This window comes from Rhodamnia argentea, chromosome 9 (genome assembly GCF_020921035.1).
Source record: "Rhodamnia argentea isolate NSW1041297 chromosome 9, ASM2092103v1, whole genome shotgun sequence".
In the NCBI taxonomy this organism is placed as follows: domain Eukaryota; kingdom Viridiplantae; phylum Streptophyta; class Magnoliopsida; order Myrtales; family Myrtaceae; genus Rhodamnia; species Rhodamnia argentea.
In genome coordinates this window covers 17,562,850-17,590,767 of record NC_063158.1, presented here as the reverse complement: position 1 = coordinate 17,590,767, position 27,918 = coordinate 17,562,850, and the positions used below count along the sequence as shown (strand labels likewise).

Sequence of the window (27,918 nt, the reverse complement as noted above, 5' to 3'; positions counted from 1 at the left end):
AAAAAAAAATAATTTGAGTTAAGTTTGTCACAGGTATAACTATTTGGGAGTTTTTTGTGGCATTAATTCTTTTAAAAATTCAATCAAAAATGGAGGAAAATCTAGTCAATAAATGAATCATTGTCGTAGACTTACGTTACGTCAACAATCTCTCTTTCGTGAAAGTTAACGTGGTCTGTGTCTGGACTGGTGGACACAGTTCCATGGAGTCTCTCGACTTATATGGTGCAAACTCAAACGTTGTGGAGTGGGAACAATTTGTCTGCTTTAGACTGACCGGCGGTTGAAGACACCAAGCGCTGTGCGTATTTTGGATGTCATGCTTCCAATCATTGATTGCTGATTGAAGGCAAGTCCTCGATTCCAACTTTTCCACTGCATTCCACCTCAACCTTAATCTGTTTTATCAACTTGTTGCCAGAAGTCAGAGAAGAGCATCTTTCTTCATAAGCAAACGTCTGCTAAATTTGCCATTCTTGTAAGAATCAGTCAAGCCCATGAACGCTTGAATTTGTGCAAGAATTGGGAGTGAGTGAGTGCATCTTTCCTCACTAGTTCCTTTACATGTATGTCACCAACTTTCTTTACATGTTCAGGTGTCGTGAATATGTTTTCGTGTTCTGTGTGACGGCATAGTCGACACTTTTTTTTGTCTGGAAGAGTTCAGAATTTTCAGCTGCAACCTTGATCCAGAGCATGCATATTTTGGAACGAATCCGCATGTTTGTATGTAGGAATTGGTTTGTTCTGTGGGAAGTTTGGAAGCTAGAGAATGTTCCTTTTGTGTGGAACATTTGAAGCAGTGAAAGTAAAATACAAACGCAGCATCAGATGCGCTATAGAAGTTTTCATGAGAGATCTGAACCATCTCTTGTTCTCTTATTTTATTAGGTGGGTAGGAGAGATTCTACCTGAGGTTGAAAGAAACAGTTTCAATGGGTGTTCTCGATCTGTTCGTTGTAGCCTTGATGCCAGTTCTGAAGGTACTCTTGGTTACTGCTGTTGGCTCATTTCTCGCGATGGACCGCTTAAATCTCTTGGGGCACGATGCTAAGCAACACATGAATAATGTGAGTTCTCTGTGCACTCACTGCATTTATAATGTAATTCTTCTCTCCTCATGCTTCATTTTTGGAGAAGCACTTCGCAGAATGATCACCTGCTTCTGTCTTGACAATTTAGCAAAAAGCCAATGTCAAATTTGTAACAACACTGGTGTCAAACATTCTTTCTTGACCGACTTAAGCTCCATCTTTTTCCAACTCTGAAAAACCACTAGTGTAAAGTTTACTTTCAATCTTCTTCACCTTCTGAAAAACTTTACGTGCCAATTTCCCTTAAGGGGATAAGAAGAAATTGTTAGATACTTGTTTCTCTATAATACAGAGAGCAGGCATAAAATTCTCAAACTCCGAAAGATTTCTTTAGTAAGCAGTATGCTTCTCTGGTGTTATGTTTGACAATGATGGGACTCAGGAGAGGCTTTGGCTAGTCTGCAATTTCCAAATCCTCGACATCATTGTATGTGAACAGATAATAATGAGAGAGAGATCCTTCAAGTGCTTCATGGCCTTTCTGTTGTAAGGAAGCTGTTTCGGGCTTCTTGGTAGGCAATGAATCGGTCATTGCTCAGAAATCCGGATGGGCTTCATTTTGTTAGGGGGTCCTTAACGGCCACAGTATGTACTGATTCAATCATTCATGAGCAGTTGGTGTTCTACGTATTCAGTCCATCGTTGATAGCAGGCAACTTGGCCGACACGATTACACTCAGCAGTTTGGCTACCTTGTGAGTTTAACCCCCCCTTTGAAGCTACCGGAAACATCCTAGTACAAGAGCTGATGAATTCTTTGTCGTTCAATTGTTTTAGATGGTTCATGCCGGTGAACATTCTTCTCACGTTCATCATTGGCTCAGCTCTCGCTTGGGTATTGATAAAACTCACAAGGACTCCCCAGCATCTCCGAAGCCTTGTTATCGGTTGCTGTGCAGCAGGTATGTGTATCTGGAACATTCTCTTCCGGAATATATAGTTATAGCGGGTTGAAAATATTACAATTTTCCAAATCCAGAAAGCATATTACTTGTAGCGATATGATCGTTCTGAAATTCGATTCGCCTCTTTAATTTTTACGATTTACCACCATAGATCGTTGTTCATTTTCTTAGGAAACTTGGGAAACTTGCCCTTGATTATAATTCCTGCTGTCTGTGCCGAGACAAATAGTCCATTTGGTGATTCATCCACCTGCTCTACTAATGGCAAGGCATATGCTTCCCTGTCTATGGCGGTATTCCTTTCTATCACACTTTTGTCTTTTTCGTCAAATCCCTCGACCCGTACTTTAAAGTTTCAATGTCCGACGATCAAGTTGCCGTAAGTGGTGGATAGTCGAAGTAATATATTTGCTCTCTGTCTAATCTAACTTGTTGGTCACAAAGATACAGATAGATCATACTACCAATAAAAAGTATGTCGACATTTACCAAAACTTGCATTTGATTTGCTTCCTTTTAGTTCTCTGTACAGTCCCTTTCATCTTAGTTATTGAATCGTCTCATTTTCATCTTCAGATGGGCGCCGTGTACATATGGTCCTACGTGTACACACTCATGAGGATATCTGCAGAGAAGAGAGCTGAAGAAACGGACCCGAAGGACTCCATGGCAAGCCTAAATGACAATGGTGTAACTTCAGGTGGACTTCCAGAGATCATCACAGAACCATTACTTGCTCCAGAGGATTCTCCAAGCCCTAAGGACTGCATTAGCCAAGATGAAATTTACCAAACGAGGTTCGACGGAAGAACAAAGGTTCTTGACTTTAAATTCTTCAACGACATCGATTTTTTAAGTACTGCAAACAACCTCCAGTGTTAAATACTGTTTCCATAGGGTGCTGACCATTTGATATGTACTCTCCAACAAAAAGCAAGCACCTCTGTTATACCTTTTGCATTACTAGTGTGTTATGTAATTGTCCTACGTGTTTGCACAACCTTGATGAATTTTACTTGCTTTCATTCTTTTGTTAGATATCATTCTTCAAGAAGATCAGACAGCATATGACGACTATCACAGAGTATATCGACATAAAGAAGTTGTTTGCACCTTCTACAATTGCAGTGGTATGCTCACACTGCCTGTTACTCGTCAAAGCAAGCCAAAAAAGGGATACAAAATTACGGCCCTCTTTCGTTGGCCAGGAAAAGTTAGAGCAGTTGGACATTGCTATCCCAGGCTGACTTCTCACAGCTTTTAAATGCATGGTTCATGACATCGGAGTTCCGATTTTGCAAAGGATGTGTTAGAATGTTAGGATGCATATGAGATTGCATTCTGAATATGATCTGCATAATTTCACTAAAAATCTGCTGAAATTTGGTTAGACTATGTGCCTGTGTAATGACTCAACTGATTGTTTATACCTTAATTGTCTGCAAAAGTATACATCTTACAAGACGACTCAAAGCATGATTGACTCTATATCAGTCGGGTCCGTCTATCAGTCGCACTGGCCTCTTACATTTTCCAATTGACTAGTGCTTTGTACTCTAAACGCATAATGAAATCACAGAAAGATTACGAAATCAATGAGATAACAGGTAGATATAACTCTATTCTCCCTTTATGATCTCTCTAACCATATAACTGTATAGGCTTTGAAAACAGGCCTCGAGAGACATTTAAGACACAAGCTACTCTGTATAGTGTTTAAGTGCATTGAAGTTTAGTGAATTGACGAGCAGCATGCCATCCGTTCCTCATGCAGCACTTGCGTGCCAGCAAGAAACATTCACTAATGTGGCTGGCTCATACTTTTCCTTCTTCAGATTATCGGTTTCATCATTGGGGTAGCATCTCCAATCCGGAAACTCATAATTGGTGATGATGCTCCTCTGCGCGTTATCTACGCCGCAACAGATTTGCTAGGGTAAGATTTTCATGACAAGAGTTTGTGCTGCTTCTCATCAGAGTAGCCTGGTCTTCAGTAACCAGAGAGCGTCTTGCATGAAATTCCACACATCTGTTTCTTGCCTATTTAAAAAAGTAATTTCACATCCTCTAATTACTTCTATGTATGATTGCACAGGGAGGCTGCAATTCCATGTATCACTCTGATAATTGGTGCCAATCTTTTAAGAGGTAAAGTTTGAAGGCGAGTTTGATAAATGGCTCAAACAGTTTTACCAGTACTTCCAGGATCGAGTGACAGCACCGATACAAAAATCATCGTATTCTCTTTGACAAATCAGGTTTGAAGAGACCGAAAGTTAGCCCGGTAGTCATTATAGGGGTTATCGCGATCAGGTATATCGCCTTGCCATTGATCGGTATCGGTGTCGTTAAAGCTGCTCACCGTTATGGCTTGGTCGGATCAGACGCGCTATATCAGTTTACCCTCATGCTTCAATATGCCCTTCCACCCGCAATGAATGTCGGTAGGTCATCTCTTTCTCTCTCTCTCTCTCTCTCTCTCTCTCTCTCTCTATCTGTGATTTGTGGAAACAATTTATCCATTTGCCAACCTTCTCTCAGCATGCATGAGGACAGAGGCAGACCCACTTTAAACTTTTTGCGGTCTCTTCGAAACACAAACATTATCATGTCAATCTCACCTTCTAGCAGAACGAACCAGATCAGAACTGCAATGATCCACTGCAGCATACGGCTCTAGCACTGATTCTGCCTTGCGAAATTGTTGCAGGTACGATCACGCAGCTGCTGGAAGCAGGGGAGAGTGAATGTTCGATCATTTTGTTTTGGACATACGCCGTGGCATCCTTGAGCCTCACACTGTGGTCTACATTCTTCATGTGGATCGTCGCATAAGCACATTCAATTCGTTTTTCATTTTCCCTTCTCATAACCTTTAAACATTTTTATTTTCGTGGGATACTTCCATAGTAAACTTACTAACTTTTATTCGAAATTATCAACCTTAATTTGATTGATGTACCAATATTCGCCGTACGAAGATACCGAACTAACTCACCTCCCACCATCAATCATGCAAGTTTAAAATGTTCCTCCGTCAATATAAACCCTATATCTGTCGATTAGGCTGTTCTGCCATCGAATTGAGACGCGGAATTTATGCATGTTTAAGGTTGTCGTGCCGTCGAAAGAGGCTTTACGATTCATGCATGTCTTAGACCGTTGTGTTGTCGAAGTGAAATCCTAGATCTACACATATCATGGCCGTTATTATGTGAAAATGAACTACGAGATCTACGCTTATGGTGTAGAAATCATGAGTTTTACGTTAAAATCAAAATATTTTATGTCATTATGCTAGAATCCATGTTGTTGTTGCTAATATACAAATTGAAATCTTGAAAATTACCCGATCAGATCCGAGATATTCACCTTCCTTTCAGTCCATTCTTCTTCTAGTAGCTTGAAATAAAGTGGAACTAAAGGTCCACTGTTGATTAGATACGGTGTTGTATTAACCACATCGCCAAAAACGTCTTGGGTAATCATGTATATGTCCTCATACTTTCGGCATGGTCTTTCAGGGGTTTTGATCATCCTCTCAGCAACTCTATGTTGCTGTGGTCTATTGGGAAATGGTCTTGTCATCCTGATTTCATTATCTGCACAAAAAATGTTTGAATTCCTTGCAATCATACTCACCACTATTTTCAGACCTTAGACATTTGATCTTTGGGTCGGTCTAATTCTTTACTTTTTTTTTTTTTATAACCGAGGTTTCTCACGTGCAATGGACTATTCCTCGGGATGGTGGGGGTAGGAGCGCCAATGCCATCGGTTAAGTCCCCCAAGACACGGCTAGGGAGATTCGAACCTGGACCTCATCGGTTTAACTGTCTAAGGCACATGGATTTCATCAACTCAGCTAACGTCTAATTCTTTACTTCAGCTTTTTCGTCTCTCAAAAATAAAAAAACACATTAAATTTATTTTCCAGAAAAATAAACTTATACCTTCCCGGTGGAGTCGTCAATTAATGTGACGTGGTGGTGCGAGCCTCCAAGGGAATACACAAGGAATGGCCCAAAACATCCGTAGGAAAAATTACCAAAAAAGTCGTAAATCAATTGTTTTGGATGCCAATTCAGATTTAAAGCTTTCATTTTGGCTAATTTAGCCCTAAATCTTTTGACAATTTGCCAACGTGGTTCTTCCCGCCAACTTTGGCCAAAAATTGATAAAGTGGCATAGGCCATCCTACATGGCACATGCTCGCTAACGTGGACATTTTTTCAATAATTTAAAGAAAGCTTAATTTTTTAGAAATTTTTTACATTTCTTTTTCATTTCATTTTTTTCTTTTCATTGTGGTCAGCAACGCGAGGGCCTGAAAGCCCTCATCGGCCACAACAAGGATCACGCGGCCATCGTTGAGGCCCCAGCAACTGTTACCAGCCATAGCGAAACAAAAAAAAAGAAAAGAAATAAAAAATAAATTTATAAAAGAAAATTCAAATAATGGCCTAAAGTTAGGGCTTTTTTTGTCAAAAAAAAAATACCTAAAGTGGACATTATCTTAAATAGAATTGTCAAAACGGGCCCAAATTTCATTTAATAAATTATAAGCATTTAAATGGGTCATAAATTGGTTATAACAAACTTAGCAAGTTAGGATAATGGGTCCATAAAATAAATAAGCCAAAATAAATGGGTTATAAATGGATTCATTGTGAACCCATTTACAACCCACTTAAGACGCATTAAGAGGTTTAAGACTATTACAAATATGCCATTTGAACTTTTCCCTATCTAATAGCTTAAACTATATGCTTTCATTTGCAGACGGTTTATTTGAAGGAAGATTCGCCCGAAGATAATAAATATGGAGCTTTTGCCAAAGCGTCCGTCTATAATATAACGGTTGCTCCTAGTCAATTGAGCTCACATAACATATGGATTGCAAAGGGGCCTATAGATCAAATTAGCATGATCGTAGTCGGTTGGATGGCGAGTGATTAAATTTATTGGTATAAAGAAGGTGATTGTGATGGAAAAATCCTAAGAATTGTCTAAGTCTACTATCTCTCGTTTCATAGGTTTCTCAAGATCTCTATGGTGATACTCTTTCTCGGTTCTTCGTATACTGGACGGTTAGCTGAACATAATCGATGAATTAGCCACACGATTTTTTTGAAAAACCCGCGATGAAATTACATCAAAGTTGGCTTATTTGTTGGAAGTATTTGCCTCCCCAATGAATGTACTAGGCCAAAAAAGCCGGACTAACTAAACAACTAAATATTCCGACCCCAAAAAAGAAAAACCACTAAATATTAAACCACGCCAACTTGCACGTTTGTAACACATCAATCAAAGCTCGGAATGGAGAAAGTTTCTACTAACGAGATATGTAGAAAAGAATAGCCCCTAAGAGAAAGTCTAATTTAGCTACATGCAAACAAAATTGAGTTAAATACACTCAAAGCCCAAGCAGGAGCACCAAACTAGCATAGGGGTAAATCGAAGACAACTTTTCTCCAAATAAAACCCAAATCCGGATCTTTTACCGACCTCTCGAAGCATATCAAATGACATATCTCAATCTCATTTCTGAATGACCCCTCACAATTTTTTGGTCAAATTTCAAAGAGAACGTCATATAAATTTCAATGAGTAATTACTTGGAAACTGAGAATAGTCATGTGGCTATTGGCTATCTCCATTATTCTACGTCTTTATTGCCAGTTATTTGTATCCATTTTAATTCTGGAGATCGTGGTTGCAGTTATTGGAACGACCAGACTCGAGCATGTTTCTTTGTATCCCTTTTAATTATGGAGATTGAGGCTGCAATTACCGTAGCGACCTGACCTGAACCACTTGGGCCAAGCTCTCAAAAGGAATATTTTGAGTAATCACACAAGGTGAAGACACTTTAGGTTTAGTGTTGACTTAATGATCACTCAACATGGCCTAAATGTCATCAGTATATTGTGTGGATGTCAATTCAGTCCTAAATTTTTTAATAATTTGTCAATATAGACATCATGGCCAATTCCGTTCGAAAGCCGCTGACGTGTGTGCCACGGGTAACTCGATGTTGACATAAACGATTTTTGTAATTTTTCAAAAATTTTGTGGATTAATTTCCCTTTTAGTCAGCGAGGAACGCGATAAGCGATGACTCTAAGCTGGCTCTTGCTCCAAAATAAGGGTGTCATCGATTGAATATCCTTGATCAGCCCGAATTCAAGTTGAGAGCCCCAAAACGACAACGGCAGCACCAACGGTTCCCACTAAAACGACACCTCGGGGACCGATTGTACGCCCACATTCAGGATACCGCCCCATCCCATCCCTCTCCCCCGAGCTAAACGACGCCACGTGAAGCCCACCTCACCCTCCCCTACCCGACGCGTCGTTTTTGCATGTGCGACCCGTCCCGCCGGGTGACCAGCCATCGTCGATCGCGAAGGATGAAGGAACGAGGAGGAAATAAAAAAAAAAAGACAAAAAAGGAAAATAAATCAAAAAATTAAAAAGAAAGTAAAAAAATTTATTATAAAGAAAGGATGTGTGAGAAAGAGAAGTAAGGAAAGATGAGAAAAAAAATTTTTTTTCTCAAAAAAAGGAAAATATTTTATCTGCTTTTGAAGGGATTTTTTTTATAAGTGGAAAATATTTTTCTATATTAACTTATTTTTCGTGAATAAATGTCGAATTTTTTTTTCTGTCAAATAAATGGTGCAAAAAAATTTTTTTATGAAAATTATTTTTCGCGAAATAAATTCAAACTTAATATAAAAGCCAAAAACCTATTTTCGATATGGGACAATCATTCATCGTACGTCCTCATTCCAGATCCTGCCCGGGAGGCGACCTCCTCGTTTTCTCTCAGTCTTCCCCCCACAACCCAAAACCACTAAACGACGCCACGTGCAGCCCCCCCCCGCCCGACGCGTCGTTTTTGCATGTGCCGCCTCCTGCCCCTTCTTTATTGGAGTGTTCGCGAATTGTCCCTCCACTCGAATTCATTACGCTCTCTGATCGAGCTTTCGCTTACGCTCAGGCTTTGAACAAAAACACCACAGTGCCTTTTTCTCGAGCAAAGGGGGATTCATGCAGACGCTTTTGTCTCCTCTCCGGCAACAAGACGGGCAGTTTCGTCCTATCTCCGCCTTAATACGCGGCGGTCCACCCGCTCACCATGCCCGCCACGTCCCGCTTCCGCCGGCGACACTCGTCTTCGTGCATGCGCTTCCCTCCCCTGGATCCCCCACATGCTCATCCTCTTCCCAGTTCCCATCACTATCTCTCTCTCTCTCTCCCACCAACCTATATATACACGGGCAGACACTACCCTCGATTTGTGTCCAAGATTATCGACAGCACAATCTTAGCTAGATGGCGCTCAAAGCGAGCCTCGCGGCACTCTCTCTCCTCTCGCTCTCTCTCGTCCTGGCTGTGGCCTCGGCCAAGCAGGACCCGGAGCTGAAGCAGTGCCGGCACCAGTGCAAGGTCCAGCAGCAGTTCACCGAGGAGCAGAAGCGGCAGTGCGAGCAGCGGTGCGACGACTACTACCGCCAGAAGCAAGAGCGCGAGCGGGAAGAAGGCCGAGAGGGAGGTGGCCAGCGGTCTGTCGAGGATGACCGGAAGAAGCTGAAGGAGTGCCAGCAGCAGTGTGAGAGGCGAGAGCAGAAGGGACGGAGCAGGGAGCAGTGCCAGCAGCGCTGCGTCGAGGCGTACGGACGGAAGGAAGAGGACCAGCCGGGGAAGAGGAGAGGAAAGGAGGAGGAGGAGGAGAAGGAGAAGAGAGGGAGGAAGTGGGTTAGCGAGAGGTACGAGGAGGAGGAGGAGGAAGAGGAAGAAGAACAAGAGAGAGAAGGACGAGAAGAGAGCGATAATCCTTACGTCTTCGAGACAGAGCACTTCAAAACCCAATTTGAGACCGAGCACGGAAGGGACCTCGTGCTCCCCGAGTTCGGCAAGAGGTCGAAGTTCCTCCGCGGGGTCGAGAACTTCCGGCTCGGGCTGCTCGAGACCGACCCCCAGACCTTCGTCGTCCCGAGCCATCGCGATGCGGACGCCCTTCTCTTCATCGTCAAGGGTATGTAATATCCCCATCACAAGCTCACTGTTAGCTAGTTAGGGAAGTGAAGGAGGCTACGTGAACTCGACCTCGAACTGACCCAAGTTTCTTCTCTTGTGTGAATTGTGTGCGACCGCGCGTGCAGGAAGAGGCACGATCACGCTGGTGCGAGAGAACAAGAGGCACAGCATCAACGTAGAGGAAGGCGACATAGTTAAGGTCGAGGCCGGGACTCCGGTCTACATGATCAACAGGGACCGAAATCAGAAGCTCGTCGTCGCCAAGCTCATCAAGCCAGTGAACCTCCCCGGCCATTTCGAGGTGATCATCGTACTTATTGCATCAAATTCGTTTAAGGTTTCACTCTACTTTTTTATTATGGTTGATTTCTTTTTATGTCTTGGGGAATTCCTACTTGCAGAAGTTTTATGGCGCTGGTGGTCAGAACCCTGAATCATTCTACACAGCCTTCAGCTGGGAGGTTCTTGAAGCTGCCTTGAAGGTAACTCACGTGGAGATGAGAATCTTTGAACTCAAATTTTGATGACATGCCTTTAATACTAGTTTTGAGTCTAATCATATGCATTATGCAGACGGATCGGAACAAGTTGGAGAGGCTGTTCGGGCAACAGCAGCAAGGAGCCATAGTGAAAGCCTCGAGGGAGCAGATCGAGGCATTGAGCGGCCGCGAGGAAGGCGGCCGGTGGCCCTTTGGCAGCGAGGAAGGGGGCCGATGGCCATTTGGCGGCGGGGGAGGCTCGCGCTCCTTCAACCTCTTCGACAAGCGCCCTTTCCAAGCGAACCGGCACGGCCAGTTGTACATCGCGGATAGAGAGGATCTGAGAGAGCTGGAAGACATGGACGTGATGATCTCCTTCGCCAACATCACCAAGGCACGAATTCATTGCATTTTGTTCACTTTTAGTGTTAATTTGCGGATAGGTTTGAATTCCTTTAACATCTTTCCTTTAGGGAGTTGTATAATTTTTTTTTTTTCATCAGTCTCGTATCTAACTATAGAACTTGAAAATAATGATGGACAGGGGTCCATGATCGGTCCATACTACAACTCGAGGGCCACCAAGATATCCTTCGTGACCGAAGGCGAGGGCTACCTAGAAATGGCATGCCCTCACCTCTCTCCATCCCAAAGGCGCGGCGGACGAAGCTCCGGCCGCCAGCACCATCGGGGTGGCGGAGGAGGCCAGACTCAGGGCTTCCAGAAGGTGCGGGCCAGGCTGAGGCGCGGGAGCGCGTTCATCGCCCCGGTGGGTCATCCGGTGGCGGCGATCGCGTCCAGGAACAGCAACCTCCAGATCGTGTGCTTCGAGGTGAACGCGGAGAACAACGTCAAGTACCCGCTCGCGGGGAGGAGGAACATAATAAACCTGATGGAGAGGGAGGCGAAGGAGCTGGCGTTCAACTTCCCGTCGAGGGACGTGGAGAGGATCTTCAGGAGCCAGGAGGAGGACTTCTTCTTCGCCGGGCCGGAGGAGTGGCGAGAGGGGGAGAGGGGCTACGCCGACGAGTGAAGAGAGCTTAGGCGGAGGCGAGTGATCGGGTTTTGGGTTTTTATATGTGAAAAATAAGAAGGTGTACAGGAGGGGGGGAAGTACTCACTACTGCGAAAGAAAGGAAGATGTAAAAATACTACGAGAAGCTAACATAAATAAAGGACAGAATGCGATCCCGCCGATCTTTTGCCTAAGGCTTTTGGGTCTTCCTTCTTCTCTCCTCCCGACACCTCCGACTTTTTTTTTCAAAAGGATGACCTCTCAAATGAGCGAGATTGGCTTGAAAATGGTTTGATTGAGCTATTGCCACACAACACAAATTTAGTGATTCATCTATTGATTCATATTCAATTTATATCCGACCGAATTCATATTGATCAAAACATTTTTATATTTAATTTAATTTTAAAATTTATTTTTGTCCGATTGTTACCGGTGATGAGCGGACCATGGGTGATCGCTAGCAGTGACAAACGATCGGCCGGATTTCATAGCAGAAAAAGGAAAACAAAAAATTATCATATAATTAAAAAATCATAAAATTTATTTATGATTTATTTAATTCTTTACGACTCACTTAAATAGTTAGGTAAATTATTTATGATTCATTTAAAATTTATTTAAGATCTATTAAACTGTTAAGTAATTTATTAATGATTAAATGTAAACATGAATTAAAATATGGGTCTTACACCCATTTTTCCACCTTCAATCAAAAATCTCTCGAGTTCGTTCTTGCATGTAATCATGCGCGCGATAGTAAAAATTGATGTGGTGTCATCATTTTTCGTTGTAATTACAACTGGAATCGAAGTCCTCGCGATGACAAAGAAGTAAAAATAATCAGAGAAAAAGCCTAAATGAGTTGAGTTGAGAAGAATTGAAGAATGTTGAAATCAACAAAAGGGGTAACAAAGAAGATAGGAGGGACAAGTGCTCTCACTTTCTTAAATAAAAGTTTGAAGTGCTCTTATTTTCTTAAATAAGGGCTTGGAGTGGATATTGTTTCAAATAAAGATTTGAAGTGAATATTGTTTCAAATAAGGGCTTGAAATAGCCATATTAGTCTCAAAAAAGGCCTCTCACCAATTGATTAGAGGCATTTTCACCATTTAAATTTTTAATTTTTTTCTTTGTTTATTTCTCTTTTAGTTGTCTAAATTTTTAAAAAAAACTTAAAAAAAACACAAGCGGGAGGGGCTGCCTCCCGCTTGTGGACGCCACCCCATTGCCGGTGTTTTCTCTCTCTCTTTTTTTTTCTCTCTCTCTCTCTCTTTTGTATTTTAAAAAAAATTTAGTTTTTATTTTAAAATTATATTTTGACGAAAATGCCCCTCACCGGTTGGAATTTTTAGCCGGCCGGCAAGGTGAGGCCCTTATTTGAAACATGCATAATCACTCTAGGCCATTGTTTAAAATCGGAGGGCAATTCGAGCCTTTATTTGAAATAAAGATCACTTCATGCCCTTATTTGAAAAAATGAGCGCCCCTCACCGGTTGGAATTTTTAGCCGGCTGGCAAGGTGAGGCCCTTATTTGAAACGTGCATAATCACTCTAGGCCATTGTTTAAAATCGGGAGGGCAATTCAGGCCTTTATTTGAAATAAAGATCACTTCATGCCCTTATTTGAAAAAATGAGCGCATTTCGGGCCATTAAATGAAATTTCCCCAAAAAAAAATATTAAATACCAGGGGAATATTCTAAATAAGGATTTGAAGTGCTCTCATTTTCTCAAATAAGTGTTTGAAGTACACCTTGTCTAAAATAAGAGTATGAAGTATACTAATTATTTTAAAAAAGAGGCTGGCCAAAGGACATTTACTTTTTTGACTTTTTTTCAATTCCTTTTTCTTTTTTTTTTCACCCTCTCCTCCCCCGGGGCCATTGCTGGGCCACTAGCGTCGAGTGAGGGTCACCCGCCTAGCCCAAGCGAGGGCAACCTTGGCCCTCGCTTGGGCTGGCGATGGCTGGGGTCATAGAGAATGCAAAATTTCTGCATTAATTACAAAGTGTCTCTCAGCTGGGACGACTTTGCGTTCCATAGCAAAAGAGCTCTTCGAGATTTCTACGGTAGTTATGAGGTAAACGGCACACGATCTCGCGTCCGTGTCCGAATCGTTTTGAGGGTGTCTGTGGGTTATATTTTCGCCATGGTTGAAGGAGGAGCGAGATAAACTTGTGGATCTTGCTGAATTTGACTTGCTTTCTCTTTGTTCTTTCTTTGGCTCGCAATTTCGCTAACGGAGGAGGCTTGGTGGGGAGTCTGTGAATTAGTTCGTGATTACGGGGCCATTTCGGCTTTTCTGGAGATTCTATGAATGCTGCTACTGGTCTTCAAAGTTAGCAGCCAACCCAAGTCGTAGGTTTGAAGCCTGGAGGTGCGCCGGCGGCCCAAGCCAGCGCAAAGGTTGCCCTCCCTCTCGCTGGCGTTTGTATCGTCTACAAAATCGAACCATCATTTACAAAAAATATTTAAGCGTAACTTGTTGTCGACAAAAAAATTTTAATCGGTGTAATTTTTTATTTTATTTATCTATATCATTCATTTATCAGGGTTTGTTTTACTTTATGAAAATATGCCGAAATACAAGGTTGAAGCTGCATTAACAAAGGCCTTGGACCCCACCCAAGTCCACGTCATCTCTTCAGTCCATTTGGGCGGGAAGATTTCCCCATTTCCCGCACCTCAAAACCCCTCTCAGCGTCTATCTCTCTCTCTTTCTGTATAATCACACAAGCTTTGAAGGCGAAGCTGATGAAGTGAAGCATCGTCGCCATTTTCTTTTTTTCATCTTCGGGTTTTGCTAGAATGCCTCCAAGGAAGAGGGCCAATCCCTCTTCTTCTTCCGCGGCGAAGAAGCAGAATCAGAACCAGGCCTCCCAGCCTTCCAAGTACGGGATTCAGCGCTTCTTCGAGCGCCACTCTCAGAACGCCGCCTCCGCCTCGGGCTCCCCGGAGCCTAAATCCACCGCGAACCGACGCCGCCGGCCCGCCACGCCGAGCTCAGAGGGCGGCCTTGATCTGGGGGAAATTGATGGTCAGAAGTCGTTGCGTGATAAGGGGCGGGCGCGCAAAAGTTTGAGGGATTTGGACCCTAATGCTGCTAATTCAGATCTTCTAGTTGGCGGGGGTGCGTCGAGTTCGAGGGTCCTGAGCTCCGACATTGCTCGAGTGGAGTCGGGCTTTGAGAAGGCAAATCAGAATGGCGTGACCCAAACATCCGCGAGGCTCGAAAATGGGGTTGTTTCGAATTGCGTGTCGCAAAGTACACCATCGGATGACTTGTTGAGGACTGGGGATCATGGGGAGGATACTGTTAGTCCCCTTGTAGTCTCGCCGGAGACGATGAAATCTATGTCTGCTAAACGCTTCAAGTTTTCACCGGGAATGGTAAGGGCCACTTGTCATGCCTGAAGGTGTTACTTTGAGGAGGAATCACTTTTATGAGGTTAATTTACTTTTAGACTTACGGTTCTTCCGCTTTTTAAGTCATCAGGCGCAGCATACTAGGATTGTTATTACTGAAGTCGCCAAGTAAATTCAATGAAAAGATTTAAAATTTGAATTCGGATATGCAGGAAATGCATTTTTCATCTTGTGTTTTACGGCAATGGCCCATTGTAAGGAGTTCTTTTGTTAACGTCATTGCTTGTACAACTGGCTACTGACCATGAGTCTCCGGGGAACCTTGAATGACAGTTGATAAAGCAGAGCCAGGATGACGGGGGTGATGAAGTAACTTGGAAGATATCACCTGTAAATGAGCGATTGCAAACAGTTTCCAAGCACATGCCTGAGACAATAAAAGTTCTAGCAGAATCGTCAAGGCTAAACTCTTCATACATTCAGCAATGCTCCCAAATCAAGGTACGATTGCCACAGAGTTTTTTCTTGCTTTTCAAATTGTTTGGACTCTTAAATTCAATTGAAATAAGAATGTGCAGAGTACACGAGAAGCAGCTGGCAGTGATGGAATGTGCCTTTCTTCACCCTTCAAGAAGGCTTCTGCAAGATCTTGTTGTGCAAATTCATTGGGTGTGAAAAGGGTTAACCCAGATAAGAATATGGATCATGAAGGAAAATCAAGCGAAGTTCTTACAACTCAAGTAGCCAGTCAACAAAGTCCTTTTCAGACTCCTCCTTCCTTATCTTATTGCCAGGATAAGGTAGTTAATTTTATCTGTGCAAGATACCGGTTAGTTCTTTCTGATCTCATGATAAAAACAGAACGAGGGTCTACAAGAGGAAAGCAATTTTGCTTCTGAAACAGGTTGCTTAAGCTACAATATTCTTTTTCAACTGTTAGCTTTTTAATAGTTCTAGGAGATACTATGGCTTTGTTTGGGAACTAGGGAAAACGGGAGGATTGGAAGTTTGGGTGGAGAATTTTGATAATTTTAATCCTTTTTCTGAGTATGAAGTGAAGGGGAAGTTTAAATTAGGTCAATTTTCCTCTCGTTTCTTCAACTTCCACTCTCCCAAAGATAGCATAAAAGAATGAAAAGTTGAAAACCAATTTCCATTCTTTGCATTAGTTCTCGCTAAGGGTGTGGCAATTCTTCTTTTGATGTTTTTTCCTATGCTTTGTTGCGCAGCCAGCTAATGGCACTGCATGCAATGGGGTATTGAATGAGCTTGGGCTTAGGCAGCACAAAAAGGTTTACCAATTCTTCTTTTGAGTTTGTTCATTTTTCATTTCTATTTACCAATTTATTGCTGCTGTTTTCAAACGATATTCCAATTATAGGCTTCTAATATGTTTTGTCCTTACTCCTTAGGATATTTTGCTGGTCGCATCACCAGCCTTATGTCGTTTTTTCCTCATCCTTTTAGGCACTGATTGAGCTTTTAGATCAAGTTGAAGATGCCATCTCCATTGATGAATCACTACCTAATGTGCTCAAAGGGTGCTCATCAAAAGTTTGGAATGGCAAGTGTTGTGAACTGCCAGTAAAAATTTGTTGTGATGCAAGAGTTGTAGTGCCACAGAAGACCAATTCGTCATCTTTAGATGATATATTCCTAGTATTGGAGGTGCGTTGTCCTTCCATTTAGATGAGTTTCATCATAAAAAGGAAATGCTTCAAAAGTCCTCATTAAATTGTCAATGAAATTCTCTAATTCAGTTATTTTCTGAGCCAGGTGGCAGAAAACAGTGGGTCTACCCCTCACAAGGTCATGCAAATTTTCTTTCTGGCCATCTGGCTTTATGGAGGTGATAAATGGTAGTCATAAGATGTTACTCAATCAGCTTATTCATTTCAGGTTCTCCGTTTGTTGAATGAGCAAAATGGAGAGGAAAGGACTATCCATTTATGGGATGAGTGGTAGGTTGTTTGAGGTTTATGTTCTTGCACTTCTTTTTTAGCTGCTTAGCCATGATCATGATTTCTAGTGCTCACGACATTTTCCTTCTTTCTCAAACCATGCTAAAGGTGCATTTGGTAGTTCATTGGGTCTAGGTGACTTTGATGCAAGACAAAGTATTGCTGCTGGACTGTATTTTGGTATATTTGTATATCGCTATTTGTTTTTCTCTCTAAAATCTTGACATGACATATTATGAGTCTCCTTCTCCCGAAAAGCTTGATGTGACACCTTATTATACGGTGCCCTTTGAATTTCGCCCCATTATCTTACCCCGGAACAAATCTGGTGAGCCTAATCATGCTGAGAGATGTCCTTATTTTCTTGGACTGCATCCTGAGCCAAGGCTTAATCAATTACAATCTTTGATGAAGTTATGTTATGGTTGTTGACTGTCGTTTGTGTAGAAGAAGTGGGGACTCAATTAATCACACTCTTAAAATGCAAGTTTGTTTCGGAAATTTGGTACTACTTCCCATCGGAAAGGGGTTCCTTTGGGCTATGCCACCGTCCGATTTTCTTTTTTCTGTGCTTTACCATAAAGTTTTGAATATCTCTACCTGGATGCAATAGGTGAATTAATTGCCTAGAGAATAAAGAAAATTTAGAAGGTTAAGAGATGGCATAGGGGTTTTAAAGGTTTTTTTATACTCTATTATATTGCTGAATGTCGGATGCCTAATTGTGATTATTTTTTGTAGTTTTCTTGTTTTCTTATAAATAACTCTTTTAGGTGCCATCTCTCTTTCTTTGTGATTCTTTTAGTGGGTCGCCACTGGATTATATGATAGTTTTTTTTCTAGTCCTTATCCTTTTACTATCTTTTAATTTCTTTACATATATACCTCCTTGTGGTTTATGTTGATCTTTCAGTTCTCGGTTAGTAAAGTGTACTTGTACATGAAAACAAAGAGTTGTCCTGCTTGTTGCCTTGCATGCTGATCGAAGTTATCCTTGTTAGTTTACCAATCAATCTAAAACCTTCCATTAAATATTTAAATCAGCTGCCTGTCTACCTCTGTTATCTCATCCATGTTGTTTGCAGACTCCTTGTTGGACTGTGTTTTCTATTTGCAGTCTAGCTATAACCGACATGATCTATTCCTGAACTTATGGTGTTTTTCTTGGTCAGGTTTTACAGTATCATTTCACCTGGAGACACAGTAAATGTAATTGGGCAGTTTGGTGCCCAGGGGAAGTGTGATGTGAGTAGGGACAATAATCTTGTGATTGTTCACCCAGATCTCCTAGTGTCTGGAACTCGGGTAATGATTGGTTACTTATGTATGGTCTGAAATATTTTGCACAAGCATATGCAATCAAGTATTCTTATTGTCCTAATCCTCACTTCTCTTGCCCCATTTTGTGAGCTTTCTATGCCGGTTGTTATGCTGATATTATATAATTTATCTGGCCACATCATGTACTTCTAGGTTGCCGCAAGTTTTACCTGCCCAAGGCGAACTGTTCTGGATGAGAGATTAAAATCCTCTGAGTACTCAACTGCAGCATTAATTGGAACCTTGCTGCATCAAATTTTTCAGGTTTTATTCTGAAAACTTCCCTTGCTATCTTCTAGCATTTATCCAATGTTATCTTTATCAAATTCCTTGGAAAGTTCCCTTATGAAACTCATTTTCCACTATCGTGACCATTTGCAGGCTGGGCTAGTGAAGGAGGAACCTACCAAGGAATTTTTAGATGAGTATGCTGGTTTAGTGCTCCAGAGAAATGTTGAGAGCTTGTATGCTTGTGGAGGTAGAACCCTGTAAAATTGTTGCTTTGTTATGCTGACTTGCAAATATGTTGGGCTTTTTCTTTGATTGGGCTTAAGAAAGACTGTTTCACTAACTAATAGGCCTTTCTTTTTGTGAATATGTATGAATCTTTCGGTATTTGATTTAAGATTATCTCCTGTCACATCTTGACATGTCTTGTACAAAGTTCTTATGTCCTTTCTGGAATTGCAGTTAGTGAGAAAGATATGCTTGATACTTTGATTGAGGCAAACCCAAGATTATTGGACTGGATTACCCTTTTCAAAAATTCACAGGTATGATGAAAATTACCTAATTTAAGCTTCTCTTGATTGCTTCAACACTCCCTTCACATCCCATCCCCCCGTTCATAATTATTCTAATATTCAGATACTGGAGAGGGAGAGAGAAATACTCGAACTACTATATCTTTACTTGAAATGGCTTAATGAAAGATTACATAGGAGGCCTATATGTAGAGCTTAGCGACACTTACGTAAAATCCAAATATCTAGCATCTACCTATCGACTTATTTTTAATGCTGGTAAACATACTTCAACAGATTTTAAAATCCTCTTTTTGTTACTAAGTTTGGTTCGTCTTCTATATATACTGGTGAAAGATACTTGTGTGCCTGTTGAACGAGATAGAAGTTTGGTTGGTTAATTCCATGCATTTTTAGTTGAAAAATTTTGTGCCCTAAAATTTAAGCTGTCAAGAAACTTGCTCACTACGTAAATTTAATACACTTCTTAACACACTCCCTTGTGTGCCAGTCAATGTTGATGAGATAACTAGGGAATCTACAAGACTGGTGATATAGATAAAACTAATTTCCATAGGCCAAAATCCAACCTCTGCGTGAGGGGAAGTGGGGCAGTATTTACATCTTAAACCATGCCTTCATGTAAATGCTAAAACAATTTAGATTTTCAAGTTCCACAATTGTGACGATCATGATAGACGAAATTGCTTACTGATCAATCAACTCTGGAAATATTATTTAGTTTCTCTTTATTTGCTTGATGACAAAGCACGCATCATCAGTATATGAGGATAGGACTCTAAAAATATCTTGCTAATCACATGAACCAAGTAAGGGCTGAGCTAAACTCTTGGTGGGTGATTTAAACATGAGACTTTTTGATAATTGGGTCAATGGGTGATGCAACCTGTGCGCTGGCTGGCAAATGTCTGTTCCTTGATCAGCAAGTGAACAGATGGTGTTTTCTGTTCTTTTCTTTATGCTGATATCTGCCTTCTTACAGCTCTCTTCAAGGTTTGCTGGATCCTAATAAGGTGTATGAAATAAGTTTGTAATTATTCCCCCTCACTGAGGCACCTCAAATCCATTTTGGCCTATCAAATTTTTCGTCTTCTACAGCGAAGACTTGTCGTTCCGTTCATGCTCTTTGCATTGCATCTTCATTTATAAGAATAATTATACAATTATTAGTTGATTGGAATGTACGGAACTCATAAAGTGCTGCCAGTTTCAGAAAGCTCCCACAGTTGATTTTGGATCTGATGATGGGCTTAAGAAGGTCAACATATCCGAGGTTAGATGTCCATCCATCTCTTTTTTCTGATAGATCCTTGTTGATTGATCTGCTCCTCTGTTCAGTCACTTTACAAACTTATTTTTCAGGGTTCATATGAATGTTCGAGTTTTGTTGTTAAGTCCCCTTGGCATCTAATGCTACTTGTGCCTATTGGAAATGAATCCATGAGAAAACTGTTCTTTTAATTTTAAATAGAAGTAACTGTTGTTTATGATCGTTCACGTGTATTTTTTTTTTCCAGACAAGGGCCCCAGGGCCTCTTTCCTGTAGAGAAAATTATTCTAACCATAATCATAGTATGCTTATATTGTTTATTTCTTTTTCATGTAATTTAATGTGCATACTAGTTGAAAATTTGTCATTTTTCCTATCCTCTGTTTTTATGTAAGCGTGTGGTAACGCAACTCCGCAACCTTTTCATATAGGTGATTGATATAGAGGAGATGTCCTGGGCACCCAAGTATGGATTAAAAGGAATGATTGATGCTTCTGTCAGAGTAACAGTTGAATCAAATACTTACAGTGTTGTGGAAAAGATTGTGCCTTTAGAGTTCAAATCTGGCAAAGGTCCTAATGGCCAGGCATGTCTATCTGTACCATTGGTGTTCTTATGGATGTGCCAAAGCAGGACTCTTTTGCAAATCATTTATGATATTATCAACGGCATCCCAATCTTTCAATTCATAGTTTGTCATTTTTGCAGTCATCAATGGAACATTGTGCACAAGTGATATTGTACACACTCCTTATGTCTGAAAGGTTTGCTACAATTAGCCATTTTTCTGATATTCATGCCCTGGATCGGAGCAATGTTTTTTTATTGCTTTTGTTACTATCTTTTGTCTATTTACAGATACATGAAGCCAATTGATTCTGGTCTTTTGTATTACCTCCAGTCAGATCACACTCATGTAAGGTTAATTTTATCTTGGTGGTTTTGTTATTGGTTAAATTTCATCTTTGTGGTTATTTTGTTTTTAGTCTCCTACATGTCAAGTTTGCATTGATGACATGTGTAGGGAATTACTGTTCGGAGATCTGACTTGGTGGGCCTGATCATGCGTCGAAATGAACTTGCTACTTATATCCTTAAGGCGCTAACAACTCAGCAGCTCCCACCGATGTTACAGGTCAGCATATTTGCAATCTTTGACAATGTTTTGGTTTAAACACTTCTCTTAGATTTTGTTTACATCTGTTTCCTCAGAGTCCTAGCATTTGCAAAGGTTGTCGGCACATTGATGTCTGCACCCTCTATCACAAGGTAAACGTTATCCTTAAAACTCTGATGGTTTAGTTTTCTGTTTTCTTTTTGTTTTTTGTTGTCCAATCCATTAAGTTTTGGATAATATGCTAGGATGATGTATCCTCCAATAGCATTAAGCAAGATCAGATTCCATACTCCCCTTATGAGCCAAGTAAATCTTTTATCTTCTGAAATTAGTTAGCTTGAGCTTGTCATTTGTCTAAGTGCAGTTGCTCATACACAGATTTTCCTTATGTATAATAACAAATAGGATAATTCCGGTTTGTCTTGAGGTGTATGATGAGTGGAGACTATCATAAAGTGACAGATGGTGAAATTGTTTAGTTTTTGGCAGAAATATGGATTTAAAATTTGGAAACACTGAATCTGCCATCCAATCATCTTTGAATGGATCCTGGTTAAGACAAGCCAATGTTACTGGTCTCTTGATACCCATCCATTCAATGGTTTACAAATGACTGACGCTTCACGCTATATGCCTCCAATACTAGGCCTAAATCCAAATTACAGGATCCTAGTTTCTTTCAGATTTTGTGTCAACCAGGATATTTTCATTATGGCATGAAATTCTTGCTGCAATTTTTATTGCCTCGTCCAATGGCCAAAGAACACTAGTCACCTCTGGAGTTACCACCCTTGATCACTGATATGATGTACAACTCTACAGGCACATGGGGGAAGCACAGAAAACAGCGGACTGTCCGACCTTTTCAATGCATATACTTACCACTTAACAACTGTGCATTCTGATTTCTTGAGACATTGGGATCGGTTGATTGACTTAGAAGCTAGAGAGGCAGAGGTGCAGTTGATGATACCAAGTTGCAGTTGGTAATTCATAGACAGAGAAATGAACAGATGACCGACAACTGTATTTTGTTTTTTCAGCACAGGAAGAAAGGACTATGGAGATCACGAAATTCAAGGCGCGATGAGTCTGCTTGTTCCCTTTCTTCTCTTGTTCTCGACACATCAGATAAAGTGACAAGTCGCATGCCTTCGAGAGACAACAGGTTTACCTATCGGTTCTTGGGTCAGAAATTGACTTCCGAACAAGCGGAAAGATTTGCTGGAAATACTCCTAGTGCCAGAGATTCTACAACAACTGGTTTTGCTTGCAAACTTTCAAGGGGAGACATTGTGGTATCATTGTCCACTGACTTATGACATACCACTTTATTGCGTTTTCAATTAATGTCAATTGGGGAAGAATATGTCTCCATCTTAAAGGAAATGAACTCAATCATACATACTAAATTAGTGTGGTTCATATATTTTATAAGATTCTCATCATGCACAACATGGTTCTCTATTTTCCTTTACTACTTTCCTTTTAATGGTAATCATGATCTAACTTATACTTCATTTAGATATTGAGCACTGAATCTGGCCGGCGAGCAATTGCCAGTGGAGTCATTTCTGATATCAGCCGCTTCCATGTTTCTGTAAGTAATGTGTAGAAAGCTTCGTTTGGTTTTATCCTTTGTGAGTGATCTCTTGAAACCCTGCAAATTCCAGGTGTCTTTTTCCAAGCGTCTACGGCTTCCAGGAAGCAGTACTCTGTCTGAGGTACAAGATCTTGTAAACGAGGTATGGCGTATTGACAAAGACGAAATCATAACTTCCTTTGCTGTAATGAGGTACTTTTGTTTCCATTCCAATTTAGTTGATTGAGAATTTTCCTTCTTGTTGGATGAAATCATATGCTTTCATTCAACTGCATTTACCATTTTTTCAATTGGAAGGTTCAACCTTGTACAACTTTTTCGGCAAGATGCACGAAGTTCTCATCTTAGGAAATTGATTGTTGACCTCGAGGTGAGTTTGTCACCAGTTTCATATAACCTAAATTCTGCTGGTGTAATCTGCTAATTTTTGGCAACTGGGTGTTGACTTGCACTTGCCAATTTCACATAGCCCCCTAGATTTGACGGTGGATGTATATTTAGTCAAGACCCTGCTATATCCTACGTGTGGTCTGAGGAGAAATTGAATGACGACCAGCGTCGAGCGATAGTTAAGGTCCTCTCTAAAACTTAGCTATTCATTGTCGCACTTTTTTTTTCCTCTAGCTCACTAATCATTGAGTGGTGTTTTTCACAGTCGTAGTGATATTGTTTCAGATACTTACAGCAAAGGATTACACCTTAATACTAGGAATGCCTGGAACAGGCAAGACATCGACCATGGTGCATGCTGTGAAGGCCTTGTTAATGAGAGGTGCATCAATCTTGCTTACGTCCTACACAAACTCTGCAGTTGATAATTTGCTTATCAAATTGAAGGATCAGGTCATTATTTAATGCTTCTAACATTTTCTTATTCGCGCAACAAGCACATTATAAATGAGCAGACCCTTGTTAGAATTGCTAGTTTTCATTCTGTTTTAAACTTTTCACGGACCTTGTAAAGTTTAGCGGAGATGGAATGATAGAAGAAACATTCTGAAAGAGTGTTACTAAAATTTGGCATAGAATGTAATTCCGGTCAATTCAAAGTAAATACATTCAGCTGACCATCTTCACATTACTTGTTTTTCTCTTGCGCCACACATCACCTGTGCTGTGTTGACATAATTTTAATGTATCTCTATCCCATACAGAATTTAAATTTCCAAATGAAGTGTGAGGATATAAAGAAAAATTCTTCCTTTGTAAGAAACAAAAACAAGATGCCATTGTTTGAGCAGTGGGGTGGTCCATGTGAAGGTGGGTTTATTAACTGATATCTTTCACTGGTGGGATTCCTTATATCCTTATGGTGATGTCGTGGATTGTAGCTAATTGATAGCCGAAACTCTGAAGCATATAAAGCAGTTTACCTGTCTATATCTTGATTTATCATGTGTGTTGTACCCAGGACATCAGTTGGTATTTTTTTATTTCCATGGACCAACTCAAAAATGAAGTTATGATTATGTTAATGCTGAACTTAACTGTAAATGGACAAATATAACAAAGTTCGGAAAGTGGCAGCGTAGGTAGAGTCAATTAAATATTCATAACGCAAATAGAACTTAATATGTTGCAAAATCAGATATTGAAGCAATTTGGAATGATTAGGTGGTCAAGGGTAATGGTACTTCTCATCAAGATGAGTTTCAATCATGAAACTGCTGCCATATTGTATTGACTTGAACAAAATCAAGGCTTACGTTGGAAACCGGATAGTGTGATTTATGATGGACAAACTGTTAAGACCAAAAACTAAACAAGCCTAAAAGGTTGACTTACGTGGATTTCAAATAATATGATAAATTACAAAATAGATTAGTCAATGGACTTCAAATGATTTGGTAGATCTATCAGCAAATGGAAATATGTTAATTTAACTAAGACCTTATATATTCAATCAAGAGATATGAAGTGTTCGACCTTTAACTGAATTTACCAAGTCAATTGAGTTGATAATCAATAAGGTCCATTACTACTAATCGAGGAACTTGAAATTCAGATGTTTTTGTGCCCCTTTTGTTGCAGCAATAACCTACTTCATAATGTTGGAACCCATTTCATTGTCACTGGTTGGATGTCATAGACTGAATTGTTGAACACAAACCCAACATGCCAATTTGATTATGTCTTTGATTAGAAGGTAGATCCTGGGATTACAAAAAGAAGCAGTAGAAGATCTTGATGGGTTGCAATTGCTTTTGATTAAGGATCATTTAATTGCATATTGCACTTTTATGGGTCAAAAATATGGATAATTACGAGTTTGATGTTGTATAGGCATTAGGACACTTTGTGTCCTTTATTCTTACACTTCACAGTTTGGTGGTTTCAGTTAATTTGCCTTGTGAGTGGTGAAATTACTCATTGTCCCTCATCCTTAGCTTTAGTTGATACTTGAAGAAACTTGTAGAGGAGAGAGAGGTTGACTAAGTCTTTTAGCTCATTTTTCAAAGTATTTTCCAGTTTTCAAGGAGGACAAATACCCTGCTACTGAGGGAAATTTTCAGTGTTCAACTACTTTAAATCTCGACCAAAAAAAAAAACTTCTTTAAATGTCAGGATAAATTAACATAACCTTTTCTGACAGATAGTAGATTAACTGAAATATATTGTTGCTTAGCCTACAATCTGAAGTATGTATAGTGCAACCTTTTAATTGAAAGTGAGAAGTATAGTAATGCCAATAGTACTGTTAAGTTTCCTAGTAAAAACCTGGGCAGATTAAAGTTTATGACATGCTAGCAGATATTTTGATGATTTACATTTGATTATCTCTTGTAGAAGATGTAAAATGTTTCTGAGAGTGGAATTAATCAAATGTAAATTGTGATTTCTCAAAGTAGGGAAGGCCAAATCTAACTCTGCCTAAAGTATATGATACGAAGTGCAACTTTGTATACTCAAAAGTTAGGTATGTTTAAAGTCTTTGAAGAAGTGAAAAAAATGAGTTTCATCTGTGGGTAGGGGGAAGTATGGGTACACTGTCCTGAGTCACTCTTATTTGGGCCATGCTATATTGCCATATCCTTCTGACTGGTCCCCAGACATTTGGCACTAAAAGATGTGTGTGTTTGATTGTCCAGTCTTCTGCATGCATCTTCTTTGGCATGCTACTAAATATAGCTTGTTACAGGGCATTGACTTTGTTCGTATTGGAAGACCGGAAGTCGTGCATGAAGAAGTCAGAGAACATTGCTTTTCAGGTCCAATAGACCCCTCTCATAAGAGCATTGTTTGAAGTCCCTGTTGATATTTGTCATAATCTCTAGATATCTAACTTGCAGAAAAGGGCATGCAAAGTGTTGATGGAATAAAACTACGATTAGACCAGGTCAAAGTTGTTGCTGTTACGTGTCTAGGGATAACGAGTCCACTCCTTGCAAGCAAGAGATTTGATGTTTGCATCATGGATGAAGCTGGCCAGACAACCCTGCCAGTGAGTATTCTTAGTTCTGGTTGATGAAAAATTATCTACAAGATGACGCTTGCAATGTGACTAGAAAGTTGTTTGGTTTAGTGAGATTTCATTAATGTAGTTTGAATTCAAACTGATATTGGAGTAATGACTATGGATAACCTGGTTATTACCCGAGCAGTGAACTTAGTCATTCTAGAGTTAACCCCTTTAAAACAGCTAGTCTAAGATTTAAAATTTCGTTCTGACCAAAACAAAAAAAACCCTTTAAAATTTCCTCTTGTCCTTTATGCTGTAGATTTTATATGAAGTGTTTTATGTCCATTGTTATGGAGATGGCAGAATTTTGCACTCTGACTGTTTGTGTATGCAAGATTCTTTGAAGGATTCCCAATTGTCACTTCAACTTTCAAAAAAGAAGTTTACTGTGGGATTTAGAATTTCTGGAGTGAAAAGTCTTCAAAGAGGATACCAGGATTAAGCTAGCTTTTCCTTTTAGGGTCCCTTTAAAAAAACTGAAGTGGAAGCTTTCATCTTATTAAGAAAAAGAAATAACTGGAAGCAATCGGAGTATTGGCAGCAACCTGGCACAGAAAGATAATTATAATTGAACAGGACATTATGTTGGTGTTCTGGAAAAACCTCTTCTAAAGCAAAAGTATGTGAAATGCACAGCTACCCTTTTTAACTTATAGCTCTCTTAATAGTTTCCTGATGTGCAAAACTGAAATACCTGACTTCTCTTGCAAATTTATTTTACTGAGTATTTCTTACATATGGGGATGATAAGTTGTCTGAAAAGAGATGACAGGCTTGTGTGAAAGCAAAAAGGCTAGAGTTTCACAGAGATAAATAGTATTCTGGCGTAACGATGGGTAAGATTTCCAACAGTGGTTTATTTGAGATGATCATATAGTCCCCAATTAATTGTCTCATGTGTGTTCACACTATGGGAAAGCTCCTGAGCATGTGTTATTGCATTGCAAATTAGCTGTCAAAATCTAAGGAGAAGCTCAAAGCCTCAATTAAAATTCTGGTCTCCTCTGAGTTAATCTCTTATTAGGTCTCTATGAATTAAATATGAAAGTTTGCTCTGGATGTTTTTGTCCTTTGGAAGTTTTTGTGCAATGTCTTGGAAAGAATGGACTTCTGAAAGAAATTTCTCCTGTTCATTTCTTCGATCGTATGTCATGAAAGAGAGAGAGAGATTTGCTGCAGAATGGTGCTTTGGATGACTGAAGACAAGTCCTTGAAATGGACAAAGTAACAGTAGTTGTTGACTCTGATTGATTCGGGGAAGGCAGTGGTACAGATGAATCATGAGGGATAGCCATTTAGGTGTCAAAGGCATCATGAGACATTGTTTCCTTTTCCAATCATTGGTCTTAGAGCCATCTTGAAGAATTTTAACATTTTCACATTTGAATGCAGCAAAAGATTTTGTGTACTGCTTCTCTCTATCACTGTGGTTCATTTAGGATGAGCGTTAATGGTGGATATTCTATTTTCATATATTATATTTTCATATATTTTCAATTTCTTAATTTATT

The 27,918-nt window shown here is 40.2% G+C and overlaps 3 protein-coding genes across 8 annotated transcripts in view; all 3 read left to right on the top strand.

Annotated features, from left to right (window-relative positions):
- The first annotated feature begins 445 nt into the window (after positions 1 to 445).
- On the top strand, positions 446 to 4,868 carry LOC115754393 (protein PIN-LIKES 3-like). Its single transcript, XM_030693393.2, has 11 exons — positions 446 to 726; positions 892 to 1,070; positions 1,710 to 1,789; positions 1,872 to 1,996; positions 2,171 to 2,292; positions 2,576 to 2,815; positions 3,037 to 3,129; positions 3,835 to 3,935; positions 4,095 to 4,147; positions 4,258 to 4,443; positions 4,710 to 4,868. Exons 2-11 carry the CDS (start codon positions 936 to 938, stop codon positions 4,832 to 4,834), a joined length of 1,260 nt encoding a protein of 419 aa, XP_030549253.2. The 5' UTR covers positions 446 to 726; positions 892 to 935; the 3' UTR covers positions 4,835 to 4,868.
- A 4,432-nt stretch (positions 4,869 to 9,300) lies between these two features.
- On the top strand, positions 9,301 to 27,580 carry LOC115754406 (vicilin Cor a 11.0101-like). 2 transcript variants are annotated; one of them, XM_048284871.1, is made up of 8 exons: positions 9,301 to 10,046; positions 10,174 to 10,349; positions 10,450 to 10,530; positions 10,622 to 10,745; positions 10,785 to 10,921; positions 11,072 to 11,565; positions 25,366 to 25,374; positions 27,566 to 27,580. In XM_048284871.1, exons 1-6 carry the CDS (start codon positions 9,344 to 9,346, stop codon positions 11,558 to 11,560), a joined length of 1,710 nt encoding a protein of 569 aa, XP_048140828.1. In that variant the 5' UTR covers positions 9,301 to 9,343; the 3' UTR covers positions 11,561 to 11,565; positions 25,366 to 25,374; positions 27,566 to 27,580. The 2 variants fall into 2 exon arrangements, with proteins under 2 accessions (XP_048140828.1, XP_048140827.1); XM_048284870.1 differs by having other exon boundaries at positions 10,622 to 10,921.
- The window catches only part of LOC115754394 (DNA replication ATP-dependent helicase/nuclease JHS1), a 29,325-nt gene continuing 15,612 nt past the window's right edge, over positions 14,206 to 27,918 (top strand). For 3 of the 5 annotated variants that reach the window (XM_048284867.1, XM_048284868.1, XM_030693394.2), the window contains exons 1-26: positions 14,206 to 14,935; positions 15,245 to 15,412; positions 15,490 to 15,711; positions 16,141 to 16,203; positions 16,379 to 16,579; positions 16,688 to 16,720; positions 16,811 to 16,872; positions 18,045 to 18,177; positions 18,346 to 18,456; positions 18,574 to 18,670; positions 18,883 to 18,965; positions 20,164 to 20,229; positions 20,658 to 20,813; positions 20,936 to 20,991; positions 21,086 to 21,143; positions 21,252 to 21,362; positions 21,440 to 21,496; positions 22,167 to 22,301; positions 22,388 to 22,642; positions 22,870 to 22,944; positions 23,018 to 23,139; positions 23,245 to 23,317; positions 23,417 to 23,521; positions 23,623 to 23,790; positions 26,087 to 26,156; positions 26,238 to 26,389. In XM_048284867.1, the coding sequence (XP_048140824.1) occupies positions 14,354 to 14,935; positions 15,245 to 15,412; positions 15,490 to 15,711; positions 16,141 to 16,203; positions 16,379 to 16,579; positions 16,688 to 16,720; positions 16,811 to 16,872; positions 18,045 to 18,177; positions 18,346 to 18,456; positions 18,574 to 18,670; positions 18,883 to 18,965; positions 20,164 to 20,229; positions 20,658 to 20,813; positions 20,936 to 20,991; positions 21,086 to 21,143; positions 21,252 to 21,362; positions 21,440 to 21,496; positions 22,167 to 22,301; positions 22,388 to 22,642; positions 22,870 to 22,944; positions 23,018 to 23,139; positions 23,245 to 23,317; positions 23,417 to 23,521; positions 23,623 to 23,790; positions 26,087 to 26,156; positions 26,238 to 26,389 (3,414 nt within the window). In that variant the 5' untranslated portion in view covers positions 14,206 to 14,353. The remainder of the gene's footprint in view (positions 14,936 to 15,244; positions 15,413 to 15,489; positions 15,712 to 16,140; positions 16,204 to 16,378; positions 16,580 to 16,687; positions 16,721 to 16,810; positions 16,873 to 18,044; positions 18,178 to 18,345; positions 18,457 to 18,573; positions 18,671 to 18,882; positions 18,966 to 20,163; positions 20,230 to 20,657; positions 20,814 to 20,935; positions 20,992 to 21,085; positions 21,144 to 21,251; positions 21,363 to 21,439; positions 21,497 to 22,166; positions 22,302 to 22,387; positions 22,643 to 22,869; positions 22,945 to 23,017; positions 23,140 to 23,244; positions 23,318 to 23,416; positions 23,522 to 23,622; positions 23,791 to 26,086; positions 26,157 to 26,237; positions 26,390 to 27,918) is intronic. The other 2 variants (XM_030693395.2, XM_048284869.1) reach the window with 2 other exon arrangements.